Source organism: Aythya ferina, assembly GCF_964211825.1.
Source record: "Aythya ferina genome assembly, chromosome: 2".
NCBI lineage: Eukaryota > Metazoa > Chordata > Aves > Anseriformes > Anatidae > Aythya > Aythya ferina.
In genome coordinates this window covers 105897946-105922536 of record NC_140297.1, presented here as the reverse complement: position 1 = coordinate 105922536, position 24591 = coordinate 105897946, and the positions used below count along the sequence as shown (strand labels likewise).

At 39.7% G+C, this 24591-nt stretch overlaps 1 protein-coding gene across 3 annotated transcripts in view; it reads right to left on the bottom strand.

Moving 5' to 3' along the window:
• SPIRE1 (spire type actin nucleation factor 1) overlaps positions 1–24591 on the bottom strand; it is a 128327-nt gene that overhangs the window by 61697 nt on the left and 42039 nt on the right. For all 3 annotated transcript variants that reach the window (XM_084511052.1, XM_084511053.1, XM_084511054.1), the window contains exon 3: positions 9569–9805. In XM_084511052.1, coding sequence (XP_084367178.1) covers positions 9569–9805 — 237 coding nt within the window. The remainder of the gene's footprint in view (positions 1–9568; positions 9806–24591) is intronic.

The following is a 24591-nucleotide window of genomic DNA, read 5'->3' as shown; positions in this document are numbered from 1 at the left end:
AAATACTTGTTTTCCCACTGTGTTATTTCATTAAAAATACTTACAAATCAATCCTTTAAAATACACTCAGGGCTATGAAACCTGCAACAGTCTTTTGAAAGCCACTTTGTAAGACTACTTCACTTACAATACTATTTAAAGATGTTGCAACCACATCTTTTAAACAAAAACCTACTGTAAAATTATTTTCATTAAGAAATGTAAAACGTTCCCCGTCTTCAAGACCAGTATTTGAGATAAATTCTGACTTTTAGATTCAGATCTTCAGGGGTCAGTACTATCTAACACACAGTTTATTTCTTTGTATTAAATGTCCTTATCTCACTTAAATATTTTTTTCTAAAATACAGCATGCAACAGTACACTAAGAAAAGGGGAGCAGAAAATAGCATCATGGTAACACAACAAACAAGAACATATAAAAAAAAATCGTCTAGCTCAAACAGAGAGTTTATTATTCTGGAAAATTAGTGGTACTTTTAAGTCAATTCAAACAACTTTCCTCCAAATGTTTCATTTCTTTTACTACTGTTACCAGCACTGAAACAAATGCACCAAAAGGAACTTTGCCTGAAGCCCAAGGCTCCCTCTTGAATAATTCAAAAGCAAGAAGATCAGAGTGGCTTAATTAAAGGGCCCTTGCTCAGTTTCTTCACTTTTCCCATGTTGCTGTTGTAGCACAATATGCCTCTATCAGGAATTAAGGAATCTTGTAGCAACTATGCTGCTTCCCTTTTCTTTTACAATGCAGTGAAATCGTCCTCACAGTGACACCAAACTCACAACATTAACAATTGAAATACCCACAGGTCTGACACAAGACTAACAAGAAAACCTTCTGAGCATCCTCAAACCCGGTCATTCGTGTCCTGGCAAGAAGAGGAAAAGACAAAGCTTCCACTGGCTCTTTTCTTCTTCACCTCTCTCCTGCATGGGGTGATGGATTGTGAGGCTGGAACACCTTACAAGAATGCTCATCCTGCCTGTTTCAAACACGAGCTGCATATGGACAACTTCAAACTGCAGAAACAAGGTCATCTACTGTTCTGAACATGGTCTGCAAGTGCAGCTACTGGGAATTTTCAACACACAGCACTGTATGAGAGAAAATTCTGCACAGCAATTCTGCATGTCACCATTAATTTACTTGTCTCCTACCGCATATATCACATACATCATGTAAATGCTACAAGCAGTACTGGTAAGGTACCTGAGACGTTCCCTAGGGGATGCTGGCATGGCAAGCAATTTGAAGAACACCCGTGCCCCACAGACCCAATAGAAGATGTCACGTGAATCTGTATAAAAACACCCTGTGTTTCTCTACATTTTTTACAGTATTGAAAGGAGACAGTACAGCTAAAAAGCTAGCTACATCACCATGAATATCCAAGACTGCAAAGTCTACATGCGTGGCGACAAGATTCTGACAAGATGAACCTTCTCCAAATCCTAACATGAGACAAGCTGCTGTCCCGGCCAATTTTTCCAAGCAGATCTACCTCCTTTACTAGGCTGACAGTGAGTGAATCTGAGAAATCCTTCATGGCCTTCTGTGCTCTTATCAGTTTCAACACCCGGAGAGGGGAGGCATTTGCAAGCTGAAGAGACTCTCGAGCTGATCGGGCAGCTCTGGACAGATTGCACTGCCAGTCTGCACTCCCTGGCCGAGTGCCAGAGCCACTCTGCAGGGCCTAGAAGATAGGGCCACTTTGGTAATTAAGGGCAGCTCTGCTCTTTTTTACTTCGTAACAGGTCACTACAATGTTACCGTATTAATTGACCAACCATTACCCTGATTTCCACTCATTAGTTAGCATTTCAAATTAATCCAATCAAACAAAACGTACCTCATGGAAGTAAACACTCATTGATCTGTTTTGGCCTCCTGAGTCCATTTTAGGCAGCACAGGATAATACAGGTTCTTCGATAATTCAGATTAAACCTCATAATCAGCGTGCTATTTCTGACAGATTGCTTTGCACGTTTCAGACATTTATATTTTTAAAGAGAAAACCAGAGCTCTTTCATGAAAAATTCTGCATTTTATGCAGTGTGGGACACCACTGCCACCAAAGATTCCTTCTACTGAAAGCTGGAACTTTACTTGTACCCATGTATAAATTATTTACAGCAACTTCAGCAAAAAAAAAAAAACAGATAAGAAAAAAAGTCCATACCTTGCTCTGCTTCTTTTAGATGCATAAAGACCTAAAGGCCACACACAGATTTCAGACCTATTCTCACTTACCAATATATAAAAATTATCTGAACACTTAATCTGTGTTTCCTGTTTTTGTTGGACAACTCCTTGGATTCCTCAGACTATTTTAGACCTTGGACAGGTTATACCAGTATAATTATGTGAATTATGGGTACCGGGTTTTTTTAACCGGCGTTGATGCATTGCTATGAGCCGTAATGGGAACACAAAAATCACTGCAGAAAAGTTGACTTTGGTTTCTATCTCAATCTGGAATAAAACACTCTAATCCAGCTAAGTCGTCATCAACATAAGGGATATTCCAACCATTCTATATAAGAATTACTAAAGCAAGAAAAAAAATTGCCCTTTGTTGCTGTTTTTTGATGGAAAGACCTAAATCCTGTGGGGCAGCTTCCTCGTGAGTACATTTGGTATAATGTGTTTCTAAGCAAAAACAGAAAAAACCTCTAAAAGCTGTGATCAGTACAAAATTACTACTACTTCTACTTTCACTTGCAGAGTCCTCTGCTGTCACACCACTTGCTCTGCAGCTGTTTAGAAAGCCCTCCATATCAAAACCACACTATTATTGTTAAACAACTTTATTTTAAAACTAACAAACATAGCTATTGCTATACACTATCAAGACTCAAATATGCGTAGAGAGACGGGCTTTTTTGTGCAGATTCTGTTCCCAGCTCTGCTCCCTGTGCCTGCACAGTGCAGGAGCTCCAAACCCTCTCACGGCTCAGCCAGCAGCACAGTTTACTCCTCCAGTCCTTTGCTTGTGTCTGCACAAATGTTCAAGGAGTCTTATGGCAAAACAGAAGAATCAGAAGAATCTGATGGGGTTAAAGAACAAATCAAACAAACAGAAAAACCTTTTGTGATGCTTTGACTAAATACAAGTGATAAGGATGTTAGCCAACGTGACAGAACAGACAGAAGAAACATGCTACGGTTTGAATCAATAGCCATGACATACAAGGCTTGGGCAAGAAAAAAATAGCAGGTTTACTGCATTTTTAAGACAACTCAGAATTGGTTCAAAGAATGGTGAAGGAATAAGAAAGTGCCTTTGGATGGGCCTGATTTTGTCAAGATCTATATATCCCTTTGTTAACCAAATCTGACAAATTGTTCTCCTGGACCTTCACAATGTCTGTGCATCTGTCTGAAGGCATGGAGTAGTTGACCCAAAAAGGTGTACTCTCAGTCTGCATGCCCTGGGAAGGCAGGAGCCCAAAAGGGAATGTTTTTAAGTCCCCTAAGCATGGGTTTTGAGCTCTGGTCTTTGGGACTTTATATGGCTGAACGCAGAGGTCCCAGTTCTGTGAATGTAGCATAGAGAGAAGAGGGGTTGCCAAGAGGTCCAAGAACCAGAAGCTCTGGTGTGAAGACTCCAGCAAAGATTTGGGTCAGGCAATGTGCCAAAACAAGCCACCTATCGGCTCAGACCAGTGCCAACCTTGGAGATCCTCCCAAAGGCTAACATGTCACAGCCCTATGGCATGAGGGTGTGTTCACAAAATCATTTGGGGAGGTCTTTGGGTTTCTTTCTAGCTTACAAAGAGATAAAGTGCAAACAGATATACCCAAAGGAGAGCCTGCCCCCCTCAAAACTGAAGAGGTACAAAAACTAGGTAAAACTAGATATTGGCACTTCCAGAAACCCAGTGGTTGGTTCAGGAGGTTCCCCAACATTAGAACAAGGGTCTCATGCACCAGGACTGCGTGCACAACTGAAGATCCAGAGGTAGAAGATGATTAACTTTTGGTCAGCACAAGAGAACTTCCAACCCACTGATTTCATCGCTCCATCAACATTCAGACACACAAATTGCCTTTTTCTAAAACAAGATATACCAAAATAAAGATAAGCATGTGACATTTGAGTATGCTAAGAACAGGATCCAAGGAAAGAGAGCTGACCACTGTTATCTTGGAGTGTAATGATTTTCACAAATGCCCAGCACTGTTGCATTTCTTTTTAATATAAAACCTGACATTTGGGGCATTGCAAGGTTCCAAAATCTGCAGCAGCTTCAGACAGAGCGACAAGGTACACTGAGAGTTGGTTGTTTTGAAATGACGCATAAATACTGCTCTGCAGGCTCATATAAAAATGATAAAGCCAATCCAGCCCTAAAGAGAATTACACTTGCAGAAAGATGCATCTTACTAATTCTAACCTCACGAACTAGGCAAAATGATGGGCCTCCGAATTCCAGCCACATGAACTCTTTAACTGTCTGTCATAAACAAATGCCCAGACTTGTTTTTAACTGCATTTTCTGGTTCCTCTCTAACAGGTTCCCATATTACACTTATACAGGGTCATACCACATACATGATAATAATACATGTCCTCACACTCAAGAAGGGTGCCTCCAGAACATGTAGATCTAAATGCTGATCGTTTCATCCCACCTGTAATTGCATGGAAACAGGACATATTCTTCTTTTACTCTACAGCTCAACACATGCCAAAGATAGTTGATCTGTACTACAGGAGTACTGAAAACAGAAAAAAGTGCATCAGTTTCACCCCTGTACACTTCAATTCCTTCCAGCTCAAAGAAGATATTCTACATTTAAACTACCAAAGCATGAATCACGTAAATTTGCAACTTTATTTTAGAGGTCAATTAAAATAGCCGACATTATGTTTGTTTTTTTTCACAGAAATGTAACTTTTTCTTCCTCTTTGAGCAAATCACAAACATGAATTTCTACCAACAAACTGTAATCTTGTTCACATTTGTTACAGCAAGATAACTCAGTACTGCACAAACTGTTCAGAAAATAATTTTCATAATTTTCATACAAATTAAAAGGTTAGCATGGAGATTTCTCAAGTATGAGTCTTGCTTACTATGGGACAAGTGTCACGAAATCATCTTTGTGAAGCAGCAGTTGGATGACAGTTAATGTTCGGTCAGAATTAACTAACGCTATTAGGGAATGACCTCAAAGTGATTTCTTCAGTGAGGCCAAGGACAAGAGGACACTGAGCACCTTGGGGCCACCCAGCTCTATTTGTCTCTGGGCCAAGGTGTGGCTCAGCCACAGGTAAGTTTCCTGCTAAAGCTGAGTTAACTTTTGGGCTGCAAGGTAAACATAAGGAAGAGTAGGGTATTGGTTCAGGAAGACCACCGCCTCCTTACTTATACTGCATGAAATCTGAAGAAAAAGGTAGTAGAAGAGAGGTCGGTGTCTTGAATTGCAGATATTACTGGCTATACCCCTACTCTGAAGTAGAGCTAAGCTAAGGGCGAGTACTGGCAGAAGCAATCCAGCTGTGATGATGTTCAAAGCTGAAAGAAATGACAGAGCTATGATGGCAGTTCAGCCTAGCAAACACCAGCACAGAACAAAACCTGGTATCAAATGCACTAAGAAAGTTCATGGGGCTTTATTTATACCTGGAATTAGAAAAGGTTGCTGACTTAGAATGAAGGATAGCACTAGAACTGGGTTTAGAGATGGGGCTCAGGCCAGCAGATACTGTTAAGCTGCAGCTTAAAAGGAAACTCAGGGTTAATACAAGAAGTGGAGCTGGCTTAGACTTAATTTGTGGGATCGGGAGCGAGATAATGCTAAGATTTGGAGTGGAATTAGGGTTTGAGCATGCTCTAGAAAAAGTTGATGAACTGCATCATCTCGTTTCAATATCAGGGAGGGCAACATGCCATGATAAAGGTGCCACATGACAGGACTCCACACACCCTTAGCAAGCCTAACACACCTCCTGGCATGCCAGGCCCACTCTGCATATATCCTCTGTTGATGCAAGGCTCCCTACTGAGCTGTACGTGTGATGTGAATCTGATATGCACCAGACCCCTTTAGATCACCCCATATGCGAGTTTACCTTTCTTTGCACATGTGCATAGTAAACCTGGTGTGGACAAGATGTCTGAAAACATCCAGTCCTTTCTGTCTCTGTTTCTTCCTTCATTTGTACTACATCTGCCATGTCTGAAATACATCATAGTCTAAAAAATGTAAGTGTATGGCAAACAATATTTCCTGTCTTCATAGATACATTTTTTAATAGAGTTGATCAAGTCTGCACAGTGGGTCGGTCCTGCTAAGGAAATCAAAAGCCAGATCAACCACATAGACAGAGATGCAGCATAAAAAATCATCATTGTCTTCTCCAAACTTGAACTTTGCCAGTGCTGACCTTGGCAGCGCTATTTAGCGCTAACCTTTTTCCCAGTTCTTGGGAGTAGATATCTACCACATTACTCAGAATTTTCTGTGTCAGGGAAGGGTTCAGGATTGACCCGCCTAATTTACATTACAGCAAAACCTGATGCTTATCTTCTCTATCTCTGTGTTTTAATCACTAGATAGGCTCACCCATATTAGCAATTTAAGGAACAATTCAGTCTTAGTGGTAAGAGAGGCCTTGGATCTGACAACAGCACTTTTTGGGGAAGGATGAAATAAGTCTTTAAGAAACTTACAGATGTAGAACTTAGCAGCATGGTTTAGTGGTGGACTCATCAGTACTAGGTTAAAAGGTTGGACTAGATGTTCTTAGAGGTCTTTTCCAACTTGAATGATTCTATGATTTTATGATTTAATCACATTTCAAGGATGAAATCGTGTGCATGCTGGAGACTATATAGTTAAAAACTTTACAAATCAACACAAGTAGCACATGGCCCACCTCTACCAATTTTCAAGCTTGCAATTTGGAGAATGCAGGGCAGGCAAAAATGATAGTTGCTCAATTCAACAAGCAAACCTGCTTTGGCATTCACTACAGACTGCAGAGGAGAAAGCTTCATAGTGAGTCTTGCCAAGAGGGAATTACAATAATCAAGCCTTATGGTCACAAGACCACACACTACTGTTGTGAAACAGTCAGTGGGTAAATAAGGGTGTAGCCTGCAATATAGCTCAGGACTGGAGGAAAAAAAAAAAAAAAAAGCCACATCCAAAACATGGTCTTATCCTTGAAAAGGTACAGAGTCAAGAAAAAAAAATCACACAAATATGCATGGGCACCAAAAATGTGGCAAGAATGATGCTGCTGTTCTAATACTGTCAATGGATTAATGAAATAGAATAGGAAATAAAGGTGAGACATGTCGATGGACTAATGAGACAGAATAGGGAATAAAGACAAGTCATAGAGATAAGCCTGCAGCAAGTAATTTAAGCAAAAGCAACAACAGCAACAACAGGGAATTCCAAAGCAGTTAGGAGTTAAAGTTTGGATAACGTAGGACCAACAGCTGAAGTTCAGTGTATTAAGGTGAAATCACAAAAGGAGTACATTTCCAGAATAATATGAAACTAATAGCAAAAAAATGATAAAAATTAAGATGCTGATTTTCAACCACAAATATGCAGGTGCCTCAGACCAGCAGAGATGCTCATGGACAAAGCTGAATCAGAAAAGCCACCGTTCAGCAGCCTTAATGGTTGAAGTCTGACTGAACATTTTCTTATGCCTCTTGTGTTTCAGACGTGTACCAGTGTAATCGAAGGATTCCAGAGATGTTTTCCAAGCTTCTTTTCTTGTTTGCAGACATTAGGTAAAGAATGTGCAAAATAGTCACTTCTACAAACCTCTGACCTCAGCTCTGCGTAGGCAGATGTCTCTGCAGCCTCCACACCAAGCAAAACTTCCTCTAATGATCCACCTTTGGCTGTCTCACCACGTCACAGCGTTAGTGACAGAATGGAGGGAGAGAGGACACGCTGTACCTATCCTCTCCAGCAGCCACTCGGGACATAAAGCTAGGCTGGCTGGAGCAGCCCCCGCGGGGGCTCAGGGGGTGCTGCCGGCCTTCTCCACTGCTGGCCATTTTCGGGGAAGACGGCTGGGCAGCAGGGAGTGGCAGAGGAAGAGGAGAGAAAAGCAACCTTTGCTCCTTCCCGCTGACAGGGCAGTGACTTGGAAAGCCCAAGAGCAGAAGGGGCTCGATGGGGAGAGGCAGGCCTACACATGGCCAGGCCTTCCCCATCAGTGGGGAGCCAAAAGCTGCTTCTTTCACTGCTCCAGCTGACCCCTGCTGCGCTGAGGGATGAGGGAAAACGAAAAGCTTTAAGTGTACAGCATCATTTCCACTGCAGGGAGGAAAAGACGATAGTTTGGACAGGGGAAATGCTAGACTGCAGTTATACATACACGACACAAGTTGCTGTGCTAGGTGGTGAGAGGACTGCAGTGAAGCATGAGAGCCCTGTCACAGGGAAAAGCAGGAACAGAGGGATGTAAATCCTCCAGGATGGGAACATAAGCATTAATTTTAACCAGGTTTACAAGTGTGGCTGTCAGTGATACTTTCCCAAATAACACCACAAGTTTAACTACAAATGCAAAAGCCTCTCACACAAAAGCTACCTTCATTCCAACCTCCTGAGAGCTTTCCTCTTTATGGCCAGCCCATCAGAAGTGGCAGGTTTCAGTGGGATCTTCTTTCTGTGTGCTAATGTGTCCTGATGTGCTATTCAGGATGCTCTCAGCTTTCACCACTATGTTCTTAATTTCTCTGTCCACACTAAGCTTCTGGTCCTCAGATATGATTTACACTTAAGTACAAGCAATATAGTGTTCATTCCACTGGTACAATTTAACATATAATTTTCCAACCTCTATTAACTCTCAGATTACTTATGAGGCAAATCAATCACACAGCTTTTGACAAAACCCATGCTTATTAACACCTTTGTTTCTACAAGGGGCTTGCTGGGCTCTAAAATTTCTACTCTAAAGAAAATAGAGGGTTAAAAACTTCTAAATCATTGTTCACAGTAGCCTAGATAACATTAGCAAACCTGTTGCAATCAAAAATCATAAGCTGTATTTCCAAATCTCACAACTCAGGTCAAGAACCACAATCATAATTATCATCAATGAAATACTACACCCTGACTCACTCCATACAAATAAGCTGCACTTATAAAAGCAGTCCTCTGCTTCGGTAGACAGGGAAGGCAAAGGGAGAAACTGATAAAGAATAATTGAAGTAACACTGCACTAATGAAAAGGTGAAATAATTTAAGAAGCCCATGAAGTAACCAAGTGTACACAAAATAACTCAACAGATGTTACACTGGAAGGCTCAATATCCAGCACACAGATGAAATAAGAATGTGATATTAATGGCAGATCCTACAGTAAAGTTGATCATGGACCTTCTGTTGCTAACTTTCATAATGAAATACTATATTGCACGTAATTCTTGAAAGCAAACTTTGCAGAATGACCAGGAAAATCAGAAAAAAAAAAAAAAAAGGCATAGCTAGTATGATAGTGGACAAAAACACGGAAAACAGAGTTGAATTTCTCATTGATAAGAACAGTGAAATACCATTTTATCTGCCTATTACTGTACCTTCATGACATCTTTGTAGGAATGAATAGCCTCAACTTCTGCTTTGTCATCATCGTCATCGTCCTCCACTCCCTCATCCAGAGCATCATATCCTTCATCTCTACCCCCATCAGTTTCTGTGGTGTTAGTCATGTGGTCTATAAGCTGCTCCAGAGGAGGACTTAATTCCCTCTCTTCATTGTCCTTCAAACCATAGTCCAAGGCTTTGTATATAATAATCCCGAGGGATTCGATAACCTATAAAAGTAAAATAGAAGTATTTGTTAATGCCATTCAAATGAACAAATAGGCTAGACTAGAAACGCTCTTTTCTGGTGCTTATATAACAAGCTCAACAATGGAGAAGACAGCAAACATCAAAATTAAAGAGAAAAATGAACATCCGCTATCTACAATAATACTTCAGTAATGTAGCACACAATATACAGGTCATTATTTCAAATTTTGAAATAAAAGTAATAATATAAAAATAAATCCAGGCCCTTTTTGACTAAAAAAAAAAAAAAAAAAAGTACTCAAAAAAACAGTACTATAGATTTTTATATACAACCTTTCTCTCCTGGGAAAACAAAAACAAAATGAAAAGAAAGAACAGTTTAACATGAGATGCCTCCTTCCTCCCACAAATGGTTACAACACTTGGAAACTGGCCTTTACTTTCTGCATTTCTTCATAGACCTGAGAAACGTCCGGGGCCAGCTGTGGACATTCTAGTATTAACTCTCTGAGCACTGGGACATCAGCACATAGGAACTCTTTTACCTTCTGCACATGCTTCACTGAAGCTACCAACACCTGGATTTCATTGTAATGATTTTTGATTCATTGTACCTTGATTTTTCATTGAATTCAAGGTTGCCTTTTTGTGCTCTTTCAAGAGCAAAGCAAGCAGATGAACCTTTACTCAGTGAAAGCTAACAATAAATTGTCACAAACATCCTAAAATGCTAAATGCACGTTTCCTTTCTTGGCACCCATTATTTTCCTTACAGTAAACATTAAAGCTAGCAGCTTTGTTAGAGATGTAAAGAGATGGCATTTCAAATGGAGGAGTTTGGAAAGTGGTATTAATGGAGAAGGAAGGGAAAATGGGCTTGCAAGAGTAAACCACAGTAAGGCAACACAGATGCTTGTCTGACAAGGAAAGTAGGACTGGAGCTATTGCATGTAATCTCTGATCTTCCTTGTGTGTTATGATGGCTAGTGTATCACAGAAATGAGCAGACTCCCGTGTAGGAGTAGTTGGCACTAGAGCAACTTTAATAACAGAAGTATTTCTAAACATACCAAACCTTGTCATCAAATGCCATTTACTCTCATCTGGCTTTCAGTACTACCCTGGTCAACACATTTTTTAATGCAGATTTTTCCAAGTCCACTTTGGTACATAGGATAACATATATAGATTGTTAAAATGTTAAAATTAACTCTAGCAGCTTACTCATTTTTACACAGCAAAGTATTTTTGTATGAATGCTTGGAGGTTTGCAAAGACTTAAAAATGATAGCTGAATGGACAATTTCATGCACCAGCTGTAGCCTGATGGCTTTACGCTTATATTCATTCCTCTGCTGAGATCTCATGGCAGTGCAAATCCATTTTGCAAAACAGTGGTTAATAAGCAATCAAACATAAAACCCAATAAATAAAACAACCCTTTTAGAATCTATTTCCAATAATTTTGATAACTTGATCAATATAAATGTTTTTTTCTACGCTATTCTCTAAAAATGTGTTTATACTTACTTGAAAAATATTCTTAAGATATAGCTCAGAAAAGTGATTAGGCAAATTAATGAAGAAAAATTCGTCTTGATTTATTTAGATCAAAGAACAGCTTCTGACTCAGGAAATGCCAGTGAGACAGCCAGGTACACCAGGGAAGCATCACTGTATGCTAGCTCAGTTCTCACGCACTTCCCCAGACATCTCCTGTGACCCACTTTGGAGACAGGACACAGCACCATACAGACCTTAACAACTGCCTTAACTTATTAAAACCTATGTTTGCAATGTTTCTGGTTGGCCTCCTACAGAAATGGGAATTACATAAAATAAAATAAATTCTACTGGTACACAGGTACCTGTTCCCTATACCTCAGGCTCTCAGTACAATCTCAACGTATACCCCTTCTACTGACAGGGAACAAAAGAACAGCACATTAATTCCAACCTGAAGTGGACCCAAATGAAAAATGAAGTACAGCTGAATAATTGCTTTGATATTTTAAACACTTGGGAGTAAACAAGGTCATTTCTAACTTTAATAAAACCTAACTTTAAAAGAGCTTAGCATACCTGAGAAGGACTGAAACGTCTGAATTGGATGCAAAGAATATAACTTCTTGTGCCATACAGAGATGGCTGCTGAAGACAGATTTTGGATTTAGCTAGACCAACATTTTAAAAAATCCATGGAAGAGGGGTATAAAGAAAGTGCACTCCCTCTGCCTCCTCCTGTTTGGGAACAGGATTAAGGCATTCAAAAGCACCATGGCTAAAGCTGGGTGACAGCTGCTGCTTTCTTTGATGTATCCACAGCGGGGCTCTTGTAGTTCAGTACCACAGCTTGTGTGTTTTTCCATACTATGTACAGATTTCCTAATACATGCAAGGCAGACACAACACGAAAACCTGAAATGGTTCAAATTCAGACCCAGATTTCAAGCTTTCAGCTCCTTATTTAGGAGCCATGATCTAAACCGTGTTTATTCGGTGTCTGTCATTATCACAGGTTCATCTTGCCAAAAGACAAAGCACCACACTTCTTAATCGAGCAACTTTAGTTGGCTTGCATTAAAACTGAAAACATTCAGCGCTTTGAGTAACTCTGGTTTACCAAGGACCTTGTCAAACCACAAGTATGGCATGAATATCAAACAAAAGTCCCAGAACCGTCCAAACTTCTTCACCAGGACGGCACTGCTAATGTACCTTTACACAAATAAAACTTCTGTGTCTATATAACTAGAAACACAACATACAAAGTTAGACAGCTCACTGCTGACTAATCTTACGAGCACTGACACTTTGCCTGTAACATAAATCAAATGCAAACAGAAAAAGGGAAACCTGTTCATGGTTGAATGGATGAATTGATAATACATGGTTTATTGAGCTGGATAATCAGGGACTAACATATTATTGTTAAAAAAGCATCAGTTATTTAAAAAGAAACGACTGGTTCTAATTTGCACTGTTTGTTAATTTAACACGAAGTAATACTTCCAGCACCTAACAGGTGAGAAGTACTGACACACTTTTGATTTACATCCGTGAAAGCAGAGGTATAGCATGAAAAGAAAGTGAAATTTAAAGTGGGATTTAGTGAAGCCCTGTTTTAAGCCAGACAGATGTACATTGACACATCAAAACAGCTACACGCCACTGGAACAAATGCCAGTAGAAATGATAAACAAGGCTGCTCGATTCAGATTAAAAATAAATAAATCAAGTTCTGCCTCTCCAGTTTTAGAACTCGTTTGTTCCTGGCTGACTTACATTTTGGCAAAGGACCTGATCTCTACAAATCAATCAGTAGCTAAATAACTTAAAAAAATAAACATGGAAATCTGTGTTATTAAGCTTTACACCTTCTCCCCAAGTTCTTTTGAAAGGCATGGCTTCAGACCAAAGAAAAAAAACCCACACACCAAACATTTCCCACAGACTGAACTTGCACTCTATTGTGCTTAAATCATTAGTGAAAGGGGAATTTTGTCTCGCAGCGAGTATTCTTTCTGTTCTGACACCGGTCTGGACTTGTATTTTACTATTACTTTATAACAACCTGCGATAAACTTGCGAGACACTTTGCCAGAACATTTGGACTTGATGCATGCTGTAAAAACAATATCCTCGCGCTCCTTCTACACACACACTAAAACAAAAGCCCAACCATTCAGATCAGTTTCATAAACAAACACCAAGTTTGTTTCAAAAGCAAACACCAAAACTTTCCATGCTGCATATGTCCCTCCAAGACGCTGAGGCACGCCTCTCGGAAAGGGGTTCTTTACTTCCCAGGTCTTTTATGGGACATAAAGTTATGTTCGTCTAGTGAACGCCACCAATTTCGCATTCTTTAAGTCCTCAGATAGGCAGCCTTTGTATAGGAGCAAAACATGTTTGAGACTTGCCAAAAGTTTCAGGTGAAATCACTGCATTTCACTTATTTATTTATTTTTTAACCTGAGAAGAATCCTTTTTTCCCCTGGACGTAGATGTTTCTGAATCTTTCTGAAGCTCAGAGGAGAGGCAGAATCTGCGTGCCATTCCCCCCACTCAGGGCACACACAATAGGGCACTGTCTAAGCTTTCATCCCCTTCCTAGGGTTTGCTTCAATTTTTAAACAAAGCAACAAAGCCTAAGGACAGGCTCGTCCTTACAGCAGCAAAGGGCTTTTTTTCTGCTCAAATTCCTGTCCCTCCCTAATGTTCTCCCTTCCTCCCAAAGCCACGCAGGTTTCGTAGCCCAAAATTGGGATTAAAGAAGCCGTAAAGCTCCAGCTCCTAAGGTGAGTCAACTAACTTTGAACTTTCCCACAGGGACCTCAAATACAGCACCCAGTCACGATAATATTTGCATTTCTTCTGCACCGACTTTCACGAATTCTAATTTTTTTTTCTTAATTAAAAAAATTTACACTACAATTATTATCATTAAGCTCTCAACTTTCTTACCAGCAGTTCTCCAGAGTATTTATGAAAGAGAATCACTGTCTTAGGGTAAGAGCAGTGGCCACACCGCTGCCACCCACCAAGACAGCACGCAAACACCGACCTCCACCTGCCCTACTGCTGGCTTTGTATCAGCCTGCCAGGGGCTCTACGCCGTGTTTCTGGTGGTGTAACACGCCGTGGAGACCTGTCCATGGACAACTCCAATTTCAAGGGTTGTGTGCCTGACGTTTTCTATTGCGCATTAGGGCACACACAAGTTTTTGTGGTAAAATTCTGCAACGCAATCCAAAAGATGGGTGTATGCAAGCGAGTGGAAAACAGACTGCTCACCTCCATCAAAGCCAGCAGGCTGCTGCTCTGATTGCCATTTCTCTCTGTAACAGAGCAATTTGGCTGTTTCTTCAGAATCTAATTCTGTAGCTGAGAAAGATCCCACTTTTAGGGAGGATGAGCAAATAGCACGCTTAGGATAAACCCAGGTACCCTTTCTGGTTATTTACCTCATCATTAGTGCTCTGGGTAACTCTCAAGAATAACTCACAGCAGAGTACACCCAAATAGGTTGTTGTAAGACTCGCTGCTGTCCCTGCATACCTCAGGTACACTCATGGTAGTTTTACCACAATGTTCATTCCCTGGTGGTAACAGGCCAGCATCGCCTAGGTTTTAATAGCAAGGGACATCGCTACATTTAAATACGACCTTCACTAAATTAGTGGGGACAGATTCATTACATTAGTGAAACAGACGGTCAAACAAGAAAAAGTGAAAGCTTTCAGCTGCTCCCAGCTGAGCAGCAAGGATTTGGAGTATTTGCAGTGAATCAGAATTACTCATAACCAACAAATATAGACATAAGAGACAGGATTATTTAACTTCTGGGTGGTGTTGGTTCACGACTGAAATAATGAGATACTGTTTTCTGCAATATAATGAGCCTTGCTATTTAATACAAAGCAGTAATAAAATACTATTATTTCCTATTTAATATAAAGCAAAAAAAAAATCAGAATGTACAGGATACAACAGAAAATAAATTTGAAAAGAAATGAAATGCAATCTTAATTAAATTCAATTTGTTTTAGATATATTCAGATTTAGGAAAACTTCTCTATCATATTCAGCGTAGATCTTTTCCAAATTGACTTTATATCCGCAAGTCTGTGAATGCACAACATAGGTACTGAGACCTACTTGCTGAATCATTTTACTATTCAGGCACACAATAAAGAGGTTCAGTGGAAGAACTGATCAAAGACACAGAACAAGCTTAAACGTACAAAGGCAATGCCAGCTTTTTTTTTTTTCTTTTCTTTGTTCCCTCCCCAGCGAATATGTAAAAATCTAAACAGTTAAAATGTGCTTGGACCCAGTTGCCTCTTAGAAAATGGCAGTAATTTAACTGTATGTTTATTAAGGCTCAAGTGTAATAATATAACTCTCCAGCTTATTCAGGGGTTCTGATAATTATAAACATGTTTTTGGTTGTCTAGGTTTCCCTCTAGAGATTATCTATGGAGAACTACCATTCATTAGCATAAATGAAAACAGAATTTCTTCCACTGTATAGTCTCAATTTACATTTTATCTGCTGCATCAAAACATTAGGAAAAAATCATTTTTTCTTCTAGTTTTCATTCATACATTATAATCTCCGAGCTTCAGAGAAATATTTAGTCTGTTATTAAAGAATTTATCCAACCTGAAGGAATTTCACCAAAGTGACAGCTCATCCCCAGAGAAAAACAAAATTAGATTCCCTGATCTAACTGTGAAAACTCTAGTAATAGCTGAAGCTCCAATAAGAGAATTAGGTGCAATAATTAAGTAACACAGATGGTGAAAGTCATTTTAAAGTTCATACATACACCTCTGTTCATATCATGGTTTGAAATACAGGTCATATTAAGACCTTTAGCCAGATCTAATTTAAGTAAACAGCAGAAATAGCAATGACATGAAGAGTTTTGAGTTGGAATATATTTGCTGAAACAAAGGCAGAGCAGATATGTTGTTATATTTCCCCACTGCAGGCTTAAAATCATCTGAAAAATGTCTTAAAATATCTTATGTATTTAGAACTTTAGGCATGTTGTCTCATCTCGGGGTTTTAGAAGCACCTTATTGTCATTGTCTATAAAGATAATTTTCCCCAATATTCACCTAAAATCTTAGAGGCTTCAAAATTCAGCACATCAAAATTTTGTTTGCAAATGCCTCAAGGACTACGGAAATGCTCCTTAGAACATGCTCTCTACTTTAAGTTCAAGATACAAAATCAGAGCATGTCACAAACTACTGCCCTAGTTCCCCTCTCATGCAAAATATCTCCCTCCTTGGAGACCTTCAGAAGCCGCCTGGCCGTGGTGCTGGGCACCCTGCTCTGGGTGGCCCTGCTGGGGCAGGGGGCCTCCAGAGGGCCCTGACAGCCTCAGCCGTGCTGGGATTCTGTGAAAGTCTTATAATGCTCTAACTCTTCAAACTAATGCTTCTTGTACATGAGAGTTTTTGTTTGTTTTTTAAGAAAAGTTTTAAATCTAGTATTAAGCTGATAAAACTCAAAGTAGTAGTATATTACATCAGAGTCATTTAGTACTAACATTTAATACAACTGAAAAAAATGTCATTCTTTTTAGCACCTGTAATCCTTCAGTATACCTGATTTTACTAAATAAAATGAGGTCCAAACAAAATTTCTGTGGTTTTAGTTGTTGTTTTTAACATATATAGGTTGGCCTAGAAGTAGAAATCAATCATGTGAAGAGAAATTGTCATTTTTTGTATCAGCCTTTTGAATAAATTTATCTGTATTACAATACAATATCAGATTAACTACAGCAAAACCGTTTGTAGTGAGAGGTAAGTGACCAGCTCAAGTAAAACTTGTAGAAAGAAAAAGAAAACAAGTTTAGTGGCTCAGATCCTCAGTTCACGTGTGACTGGTTTAAATTTGGCTGATACTGCATATCTGCCCACAGTCTGTAATACAAGCTATAGATGCAAGATAATAAAATAACCGCACTTGAAAACATTTTGAGTAGCTTTGATTCAGTCCAATTTACTTTAGTCATGAAGCAATACAAAACCAATGCCACTTTTATTCAAAGTATCTATCTAGACAGTTCAACTAATCTCCTCAACAAGTTATTTGTATTAACTTCTCAGCCTTCCCACACAGATTTCATTCCAGCCACTAGAGTCGTCTGCTACAGGCTCAGCCCCCGTTTAATTAATCCAAAAACGAAGCGAGTAGACTCCAGCTGCAATGTAAACCACTTCTCCTCTGGTGACTCAAGAACTTTCTCACATCTATTTCCCCAAAAATTAACAATTATAAAAGCCAAGCAAATAAAATAACCGTTCAATGAAAGCTGTTCTTTTAAATACAAATTCTAGATTAATTAAAACTTCACATTTGCATGTATGTCTTATAAGCTTTCCACCAGAGGCTCTCAACAGACTGACAGAAGTCAGGCTGCTTTCACCATGTCTTGCAGATGTACATGTGCATTTCAAGCATTTTGCAGACAACGAACTTAACAGAGACAGGTCTGAAGCATCTGAACAACTCTGCAGAGTCAGGAATACGACACCTCTTCTGGGTTAAGCGTAGCTTTCCTAAAATCCGTCTTCTTCCATGGGACACTGGCTTTTACTACACAGCAACCCAAGACTAATGATGCATGGCTACCTCTATTGTCTCATGGATTAGCACTCAGCCACACCTAGGCAGATACCTACACAGGATGTATTTCCTAAAGAAACTAGTGGGAATCTGCAGATATGGCCTGGGAACAAAAAGCTGAAAAGTTAGAGACTTACTGAGATGCTTTTTGTTAGTCAGATCACAGAATCACAGAATATCCCAAACTGGAAGGGACCTACAAGGAGTCCAACTTCTGGGTCCCCAAAGGACCACCCAAAAAATCTGACTGTGTGTCTGAGAGCGCTGTCCAAACTCTTCTTCAACTCTGGCAGCTCGGTGCCATGACCACATCCCTGGGGAGCCTGTCCCAGTGCCCGACCACCCTCTGGGTGCAGACCCTTTCCCTAACCCCCAGCCTGACCCTCCCCTGTCCCAGCTCCATGCCGTTCCCTCGGGTCCTGTCGCTGTCCCCAGAGAGCAGAGCTCAGCGCCTGCCCCTCCGCTCCCCTCGTGAGGGAGCTGCAGGCCGCCATGAGGCCTCCCCTCAGCCTGCCCTGCTCGGGGCTGAGCAAACCAAGGGACCTCAGCTGCTCCTCATATGTCTTCCCCTCCAGACCATGCACCATCTTTGTAGCCCTGTAGTAGATGTGCAAGGAAACACGAGCTTGGCATGAAGGACATGACTTGATCATGAAATATGTGAATTTTCACATGGACTAACATGATAGCCCGAGGAGTTACTTATGTGTCAGACAGCTATTCATTTAGGGCACGTATGATCTCTAACCCTGTCATACAAACATAATGCTGCAGGATGACAAAGCCTGTGCAAAGCTCCTACTCATAGGAATATTACTCCATGCCCTCTTCCCAATAAGCAGCAACATCAGACACAAGCTTCTGGATCACTGGCATTCAAATACTCCTCCAAGACTGAATGCCTAAGTGGACATAAAGTATTTTAGTAATGAGCAAAGGGAGTTACTGCACAATTACCTTTGAGCTCTCACAATGGCCTCATTGAGAAGACAAGCATTCCCCAGAATAATGCAAGAAAGCACCAGCAGGCACTGTTGACCAAGTTATTTTCTCATAAGAAGATACAAGCCTGACATTATTTTTTAGATCAGAAATTCAGATACAATGATAGCATGGGAGGCTGACTGTCCCTACACCAAAGAGGAAACAGAACCTGTGGCCAAGTCTCAGCAGAAAATTTACCACCTACTCTTCGGGCTGTAAAACCCCAGAGAACCCATATATGAAGTGACATTCAGTTTTCTGTTTCCTTTACTGTTCCTTCTGAACAGTGAAATCTTCTGCCAAAGAAAACCATATTAAAGCATACCTCTATCACAATTCAAAGTTACTGAAAAATTAAACTTACAGCTTATATCCTCAGGTATGAAGTACCTTAGGGAAAGATATTCTAGTACCTGACGCCTCCCCAAGTCATCAGAAAGTGCTGAACTATAACAATTTATTATCCCTAATGGCACAGACATATTCCTGGACTACAAATGGCTGAGCATTGCCCTATTGCCCTTTGTCAATAATGATAATATCCATGAATTCTAGTACAGAGATGATGGTAAAGATCTGCTTATAATCACAGTTCAGAAATGTTATGCTATTTCCAAAAAATCCATCTCCATTTTATGTTAAGATTACAAAAAGAAAGAAAGAAAGAAAGAAAGAAAGAAAGAAAGAAAGAAAGAAAGAAAGAAAGAAAGAAAGAAAGAAAGAAAGAAAAGAAAAGAAAAAAAGAAGGAAGGAAAGCAAGCAAGCATTCCCAACTCTGATTCCCCACAGAAACCTAGATCATACAGTCAGATTTTCTACAATGCTCAGCCCTTGGCCTTTTAATAGAGATATTATGAGATATTATCTAGATAATTCATTTAGCTGCTGAGATAGCAGCTAAGTTTCTTAATATCCAACCACTGGTGGGGAAAGGTTAATTTAAACACTGGGATCTATGTACGCTGCCCAGGTACTTCAGAGCAACAACAACAGAAAAATGGATTAAATAATATATATATACATATATATATATATATACATATATATAAAGGCTAAAAGTATGCCAATTAACTAGACTTTCTCCCTCAAAACTGGTACTCAGATTCTCTGCCCTACTTTGCACTGCTTAGGGATCTCAAGAGTCACGTCAGTTCAGGCCTAGAAGAGCCAACCCTGAGATTCTCCTGTGCTGAGCCCTTGTAAAGGGGTGTGCTGCCACTCTCCCCGTCCTAGCCCAAGGAAAAGCCAGCTACATAAAGATGTATATGAAACATAACATGGTAGCAAGTGGAAGGGGAAACACCAGGGCAGAGCAATCTACCACATCCAGAGGAGCATTACAGGAGAGCTATAACGTGCTCCTATGCCATACATCCTTGAATCAAAGATTCACAGCTAGCTCCTTAGAGCTTCCTCTCTGGCTAGCAAAAAAAAAATAAAGCTCAGCTTAGACATACAGGGAATATCAGCCCCCTTAGACCTCTCAGGCTTTGGAAAATAAAATGCTGCTGCAGTATTACCCTGTCTTTCTAACCACCTAATCACCCTTTCAGTGATAGAATGGGAACCCTACCTGGAAAAAGAAAGTTAAAGTGTTATGTTTGTACTGATGAGTTTCCTGATTTTGAAAACATCACACGTTCCTTTGTAACATCAACTTCGTGATATTGACTACAATTCAGAGTTATAATTTCTAGGCAAGCATTGCCATAGCACCTCTGAGTCAGAACATAGTTGCCTACACAATTTTCTTCACACAAACAAAGAAGACAACACATCGTCCACCCATTACTGCAGCCAATTTCAAATGTAAGAAATGAATGGGACTGAAGGTCATGTGGGATTTTCCTAATTGCCCATTTCTTGAGAGACCTCACACTGGCCATTTCCCCTTTCCTATAGCAGTTTCACCACCTGTTATAATATGAGGATATTGACCCAGTTTAAAAGCTTTGGATGAGAAGTGCTGTGCAAGTCTAAATTATATTTCTGCACGTCACACACAAAGACAAACTCAGCTGGAAGCCCCTCTAATCATCCTCTTTTCCCTACAACTTTTGTTCCCTATAAAATAGGGGAAGGAAAAATGAAGAAAAGTACATGCCTGAGGCTAATGGTTAGGCTTATCAGCTGGGTGCAATGCGACACACAAAACTGCTTTTCTTTGAGAATATAAAGCAAGATGTAAGAGTAATTTATTTAAATGTAAATAGCACAGGTAGCCAGAGAAAATAGCTAAGATTAGACTATCAGATTGTTCTAAATTTCACAGGAAATAAACTCTGACAGCATCAGCCCTTCATCTTATTATACCAATGCAATTATGTCTACCAGTCTATGTCCTACAGAATGAATGTCTTGAAGTTTAAGAAATAGAAAAAAGGGCAACATGCATGTTTTTAAAGATTTTAGATGTTGTAGATTTAAATTTTGGTCCTGAATTTAATTAATAATCCATAATTACTTTTAATACTCTTTAAGCTTTTAACATTCAATAAATCTGATCACATCCACACACCCTTTTAGGAATAGCTTTTGTAATAGACACAACATGAGAGTTCACAATATAGTTGCAAAAGAAATTGCCTGGCAATTTCTTCAGACAAAATCAAAAAGGAAAAAAAAAAAAAAAAAAAGAGGTTGTTTCTTTAGATAGTTCTGTAAGTTCTCTAACAAGGTAAATCATTTTGTGTACCAGTCACAAGGTCCATTGGAGAAGAAATACTAAATTTTTGCTGGAATTCTGGAAGAACCACAGATGTGGAAAGGCAAAAAAGTTATGGAATAGCAGAGAAACAGGTTAATCAAAAGTAATCTCTTTAACTCTGTGAGACAGTCATTTCATTCAGTCAGAGAACTCTTTTTCCCTTGTTTTTATTTTGTAGCATCCTGAAAGTTGAAGATATTTAAGAATAAATACAAGTATGGTTGTATTACAAACATAAGCCTAGATTTCTTTAATTAAATGAGCATAATAGTCAACACTCTTGAAGGAGTTAAAGATCAATCAAATCAGTTTGAAAGAGCATCTGCTCAGCTACCTCTAGGGAATCAAACGTTCAGTATTTCAAATGCCAGTGAACAATTTATATCCGTGAAGTCTGGAGCTCAGAGTGATGGCAGAAATTGTTTTTATTTCCTCCTCATTAACCCTTTTTGCATGGACTACTTTTCTCATTTGTCCAGTAATGTTTTTGAGTCTTACTATCCTTCACTAAGCCACATGTGCTCATGTAAACTACACAACAGGCAGCAACATGCAATTGTTGGCTTATGAGAAGGTGAAACCTTAGAGAGGAGGCGAGTCTGCTGTACGTACTGGGACCATGAGTAAGTGGCAGGCAAACAGCACTGACACCATTTCAGTGAACACTGGTCTTAAGGCATAACTATTACTTGTCTAGCTCTGTGAGTGTGTCATCCTCACCTCTCCACCTCTCCTGTGCTAATGTTACAGCGCTTGTGTGGCAATTTGGTCTTCCAGAACAGAAAACTGACTGCTGAAAAACATCGGGGTTTCCTGACCTGAAAAAAGGAAGGAAAAAAAAAAAAAAAACCAAACACAAAAAACACAAAGATAGAAATAATCAGCCAGATAACATCCTCAACCAGGCTGACCACACAGCCTCCTCCCCAGTGCTTGAGCTCCTGGGAGTGGGGCCAGGGGAGCCCAGATGGGGCCTGGCTGAAGCTTACAGCTGAGGAGGGAACTGCCCTCTCTGTGCCACCTTACATCAGCTGTGGCTTCTGGCCAAGAGAAGGCACAGCACTGCAGAAACCTCACCACTATACTTACAGGTGGAAGAAATGTCTTATTTCAGCTGGAGGAGCTAGGATTGTCCATCACAAGGATGACTGTGCAGTAGCTACTTACTATATTTAGATTAAATGTTTGGTATGAACAGAATTCTTCCTCTGACAATTTTCCTACCTTTTTACTGTAGACTGTCCTCCCTAATCTCCAATTATATCTATGAACATTACTTTTTACCAAATAATTATTATAATTAGAGTTGGAAGGGGGGAAAGTCCTTGCTTTCTACCGTTAAGACTTGAAAAAAAAAAAGTTTTGGTTATTTTAAAATTACATAAAATTAATCAATCAAAAGCAAGACACAATAAAATAAACCATAACTTATAATATAGTAACATATTTTAAACTAGCATTTATTTTCACAGTAGAGCACAATACTCCAAAAATACAGTGTTTCCCTTTAGATTTTTAAAGAACTTAATTTTTAAAACCCTTAAAATCAAATTTGTAAGTATTCGTCCATTACACTTAAAGGTGTTTTTCCTGACATCCTAACAGAGGCCAGGTGCAAAGGAACAAGCAGATTGGAAACACAGCCTTCCGTGCTCATCCTCCTTACCTAATTAAGCTAATGAAGAGTATTCTACCAGAAGAAATCAAGCTTTTTTTCTCTGTCCCAGAAAGCTCTCTATTTTTAGATGGTCAAACTGAGGTAATGAATAATGTTTATAACCATTTTCAACACAGCTCCCAGCTAAAACGTATTTTCCAGGAATTGACGAAGCAATGGAACCACGTACAAATGCCTTAACACCACACTGTGACCTAGAAACTTGTACATAGCAATTTCAAGAGAAAAATATTTTTCTTTCCCTATGCAGAAGGTACACCTTAGAGCTGTGGGTTACTGCTCAGCAGAAAGCACACGTTCAGGGAGAAACTTCCTCCAGTGTGCAGATGCTTTGGTCAGTGCTGTTCCTGTGGGAACACTAGATGAAATGTGTGCCTGGCAGGATGGCTAGTAGCCACCACAGACACGGATCATAACAATTCCTGAAGGCAAGACTTAATATTTTCAGAGCATACATGTTATTTGCCCAAATCTCTCCTTCTAGCCATTGGACTAGTGCCAATTTTTCTGGACTGTTTTACAGCTCCTTCCTCCAAACCGTACCTCACTTTAGTATGAAACTTCTGTTTTGCTCTTTTCCAAAATTAAAAAAATAATAATAAAATCATGTTAACATTAACATGTCATGTTCTCAACCTGACACTGTTTTGTATGCAACAACAGCCATTAAACCTAGGAAAGGAAACTTGAGACAACTACCAGACCTACCAAGCATCCTATGAGCATTTACAATGCCTGCAGAATTTATTATTGAGGGCTCCTATTGTTTCTTGTTTTTGTGCTATTGTACTAAGAAAAACTAGACCTGTTAAAAACACTTGGTCTTCTATAACTCACCAATTAAGAAGTAACTGCTCACGAATTATAGAAGCATAGAAAATAAATTCACAGTCTTGTTTCTGCATTCATTACCCATCCTTTGATGAATGTGCTGCACTACAACGTGGAATGATATCCCAGACTTACTAAAGGGTTACTAAGGGTTGCTAAACTAAGGCAGCACATACTTGGATAAAGGTCCCAAGTACCCAAAAGTACCCTTTTAGTGATAAAGTGTACTACTACACTTCAGGTTTCAAGTAAAATGGGCTTCTGCTAACCCTACTGGAACAGATTTTTGACCAACCATATTCCTCTTTGTGGAACTCACATTAGCGTTTACATTAGCAGATCACAGAATGGTTTGGGTTGGAAGGGACCTTAAACACCATGTAATGCCAACCCCCTGCCATGGGCAGGGACACCTCCCACTAGGCCAGGTTGCTCAAAGCCCCAACAGTTTCTC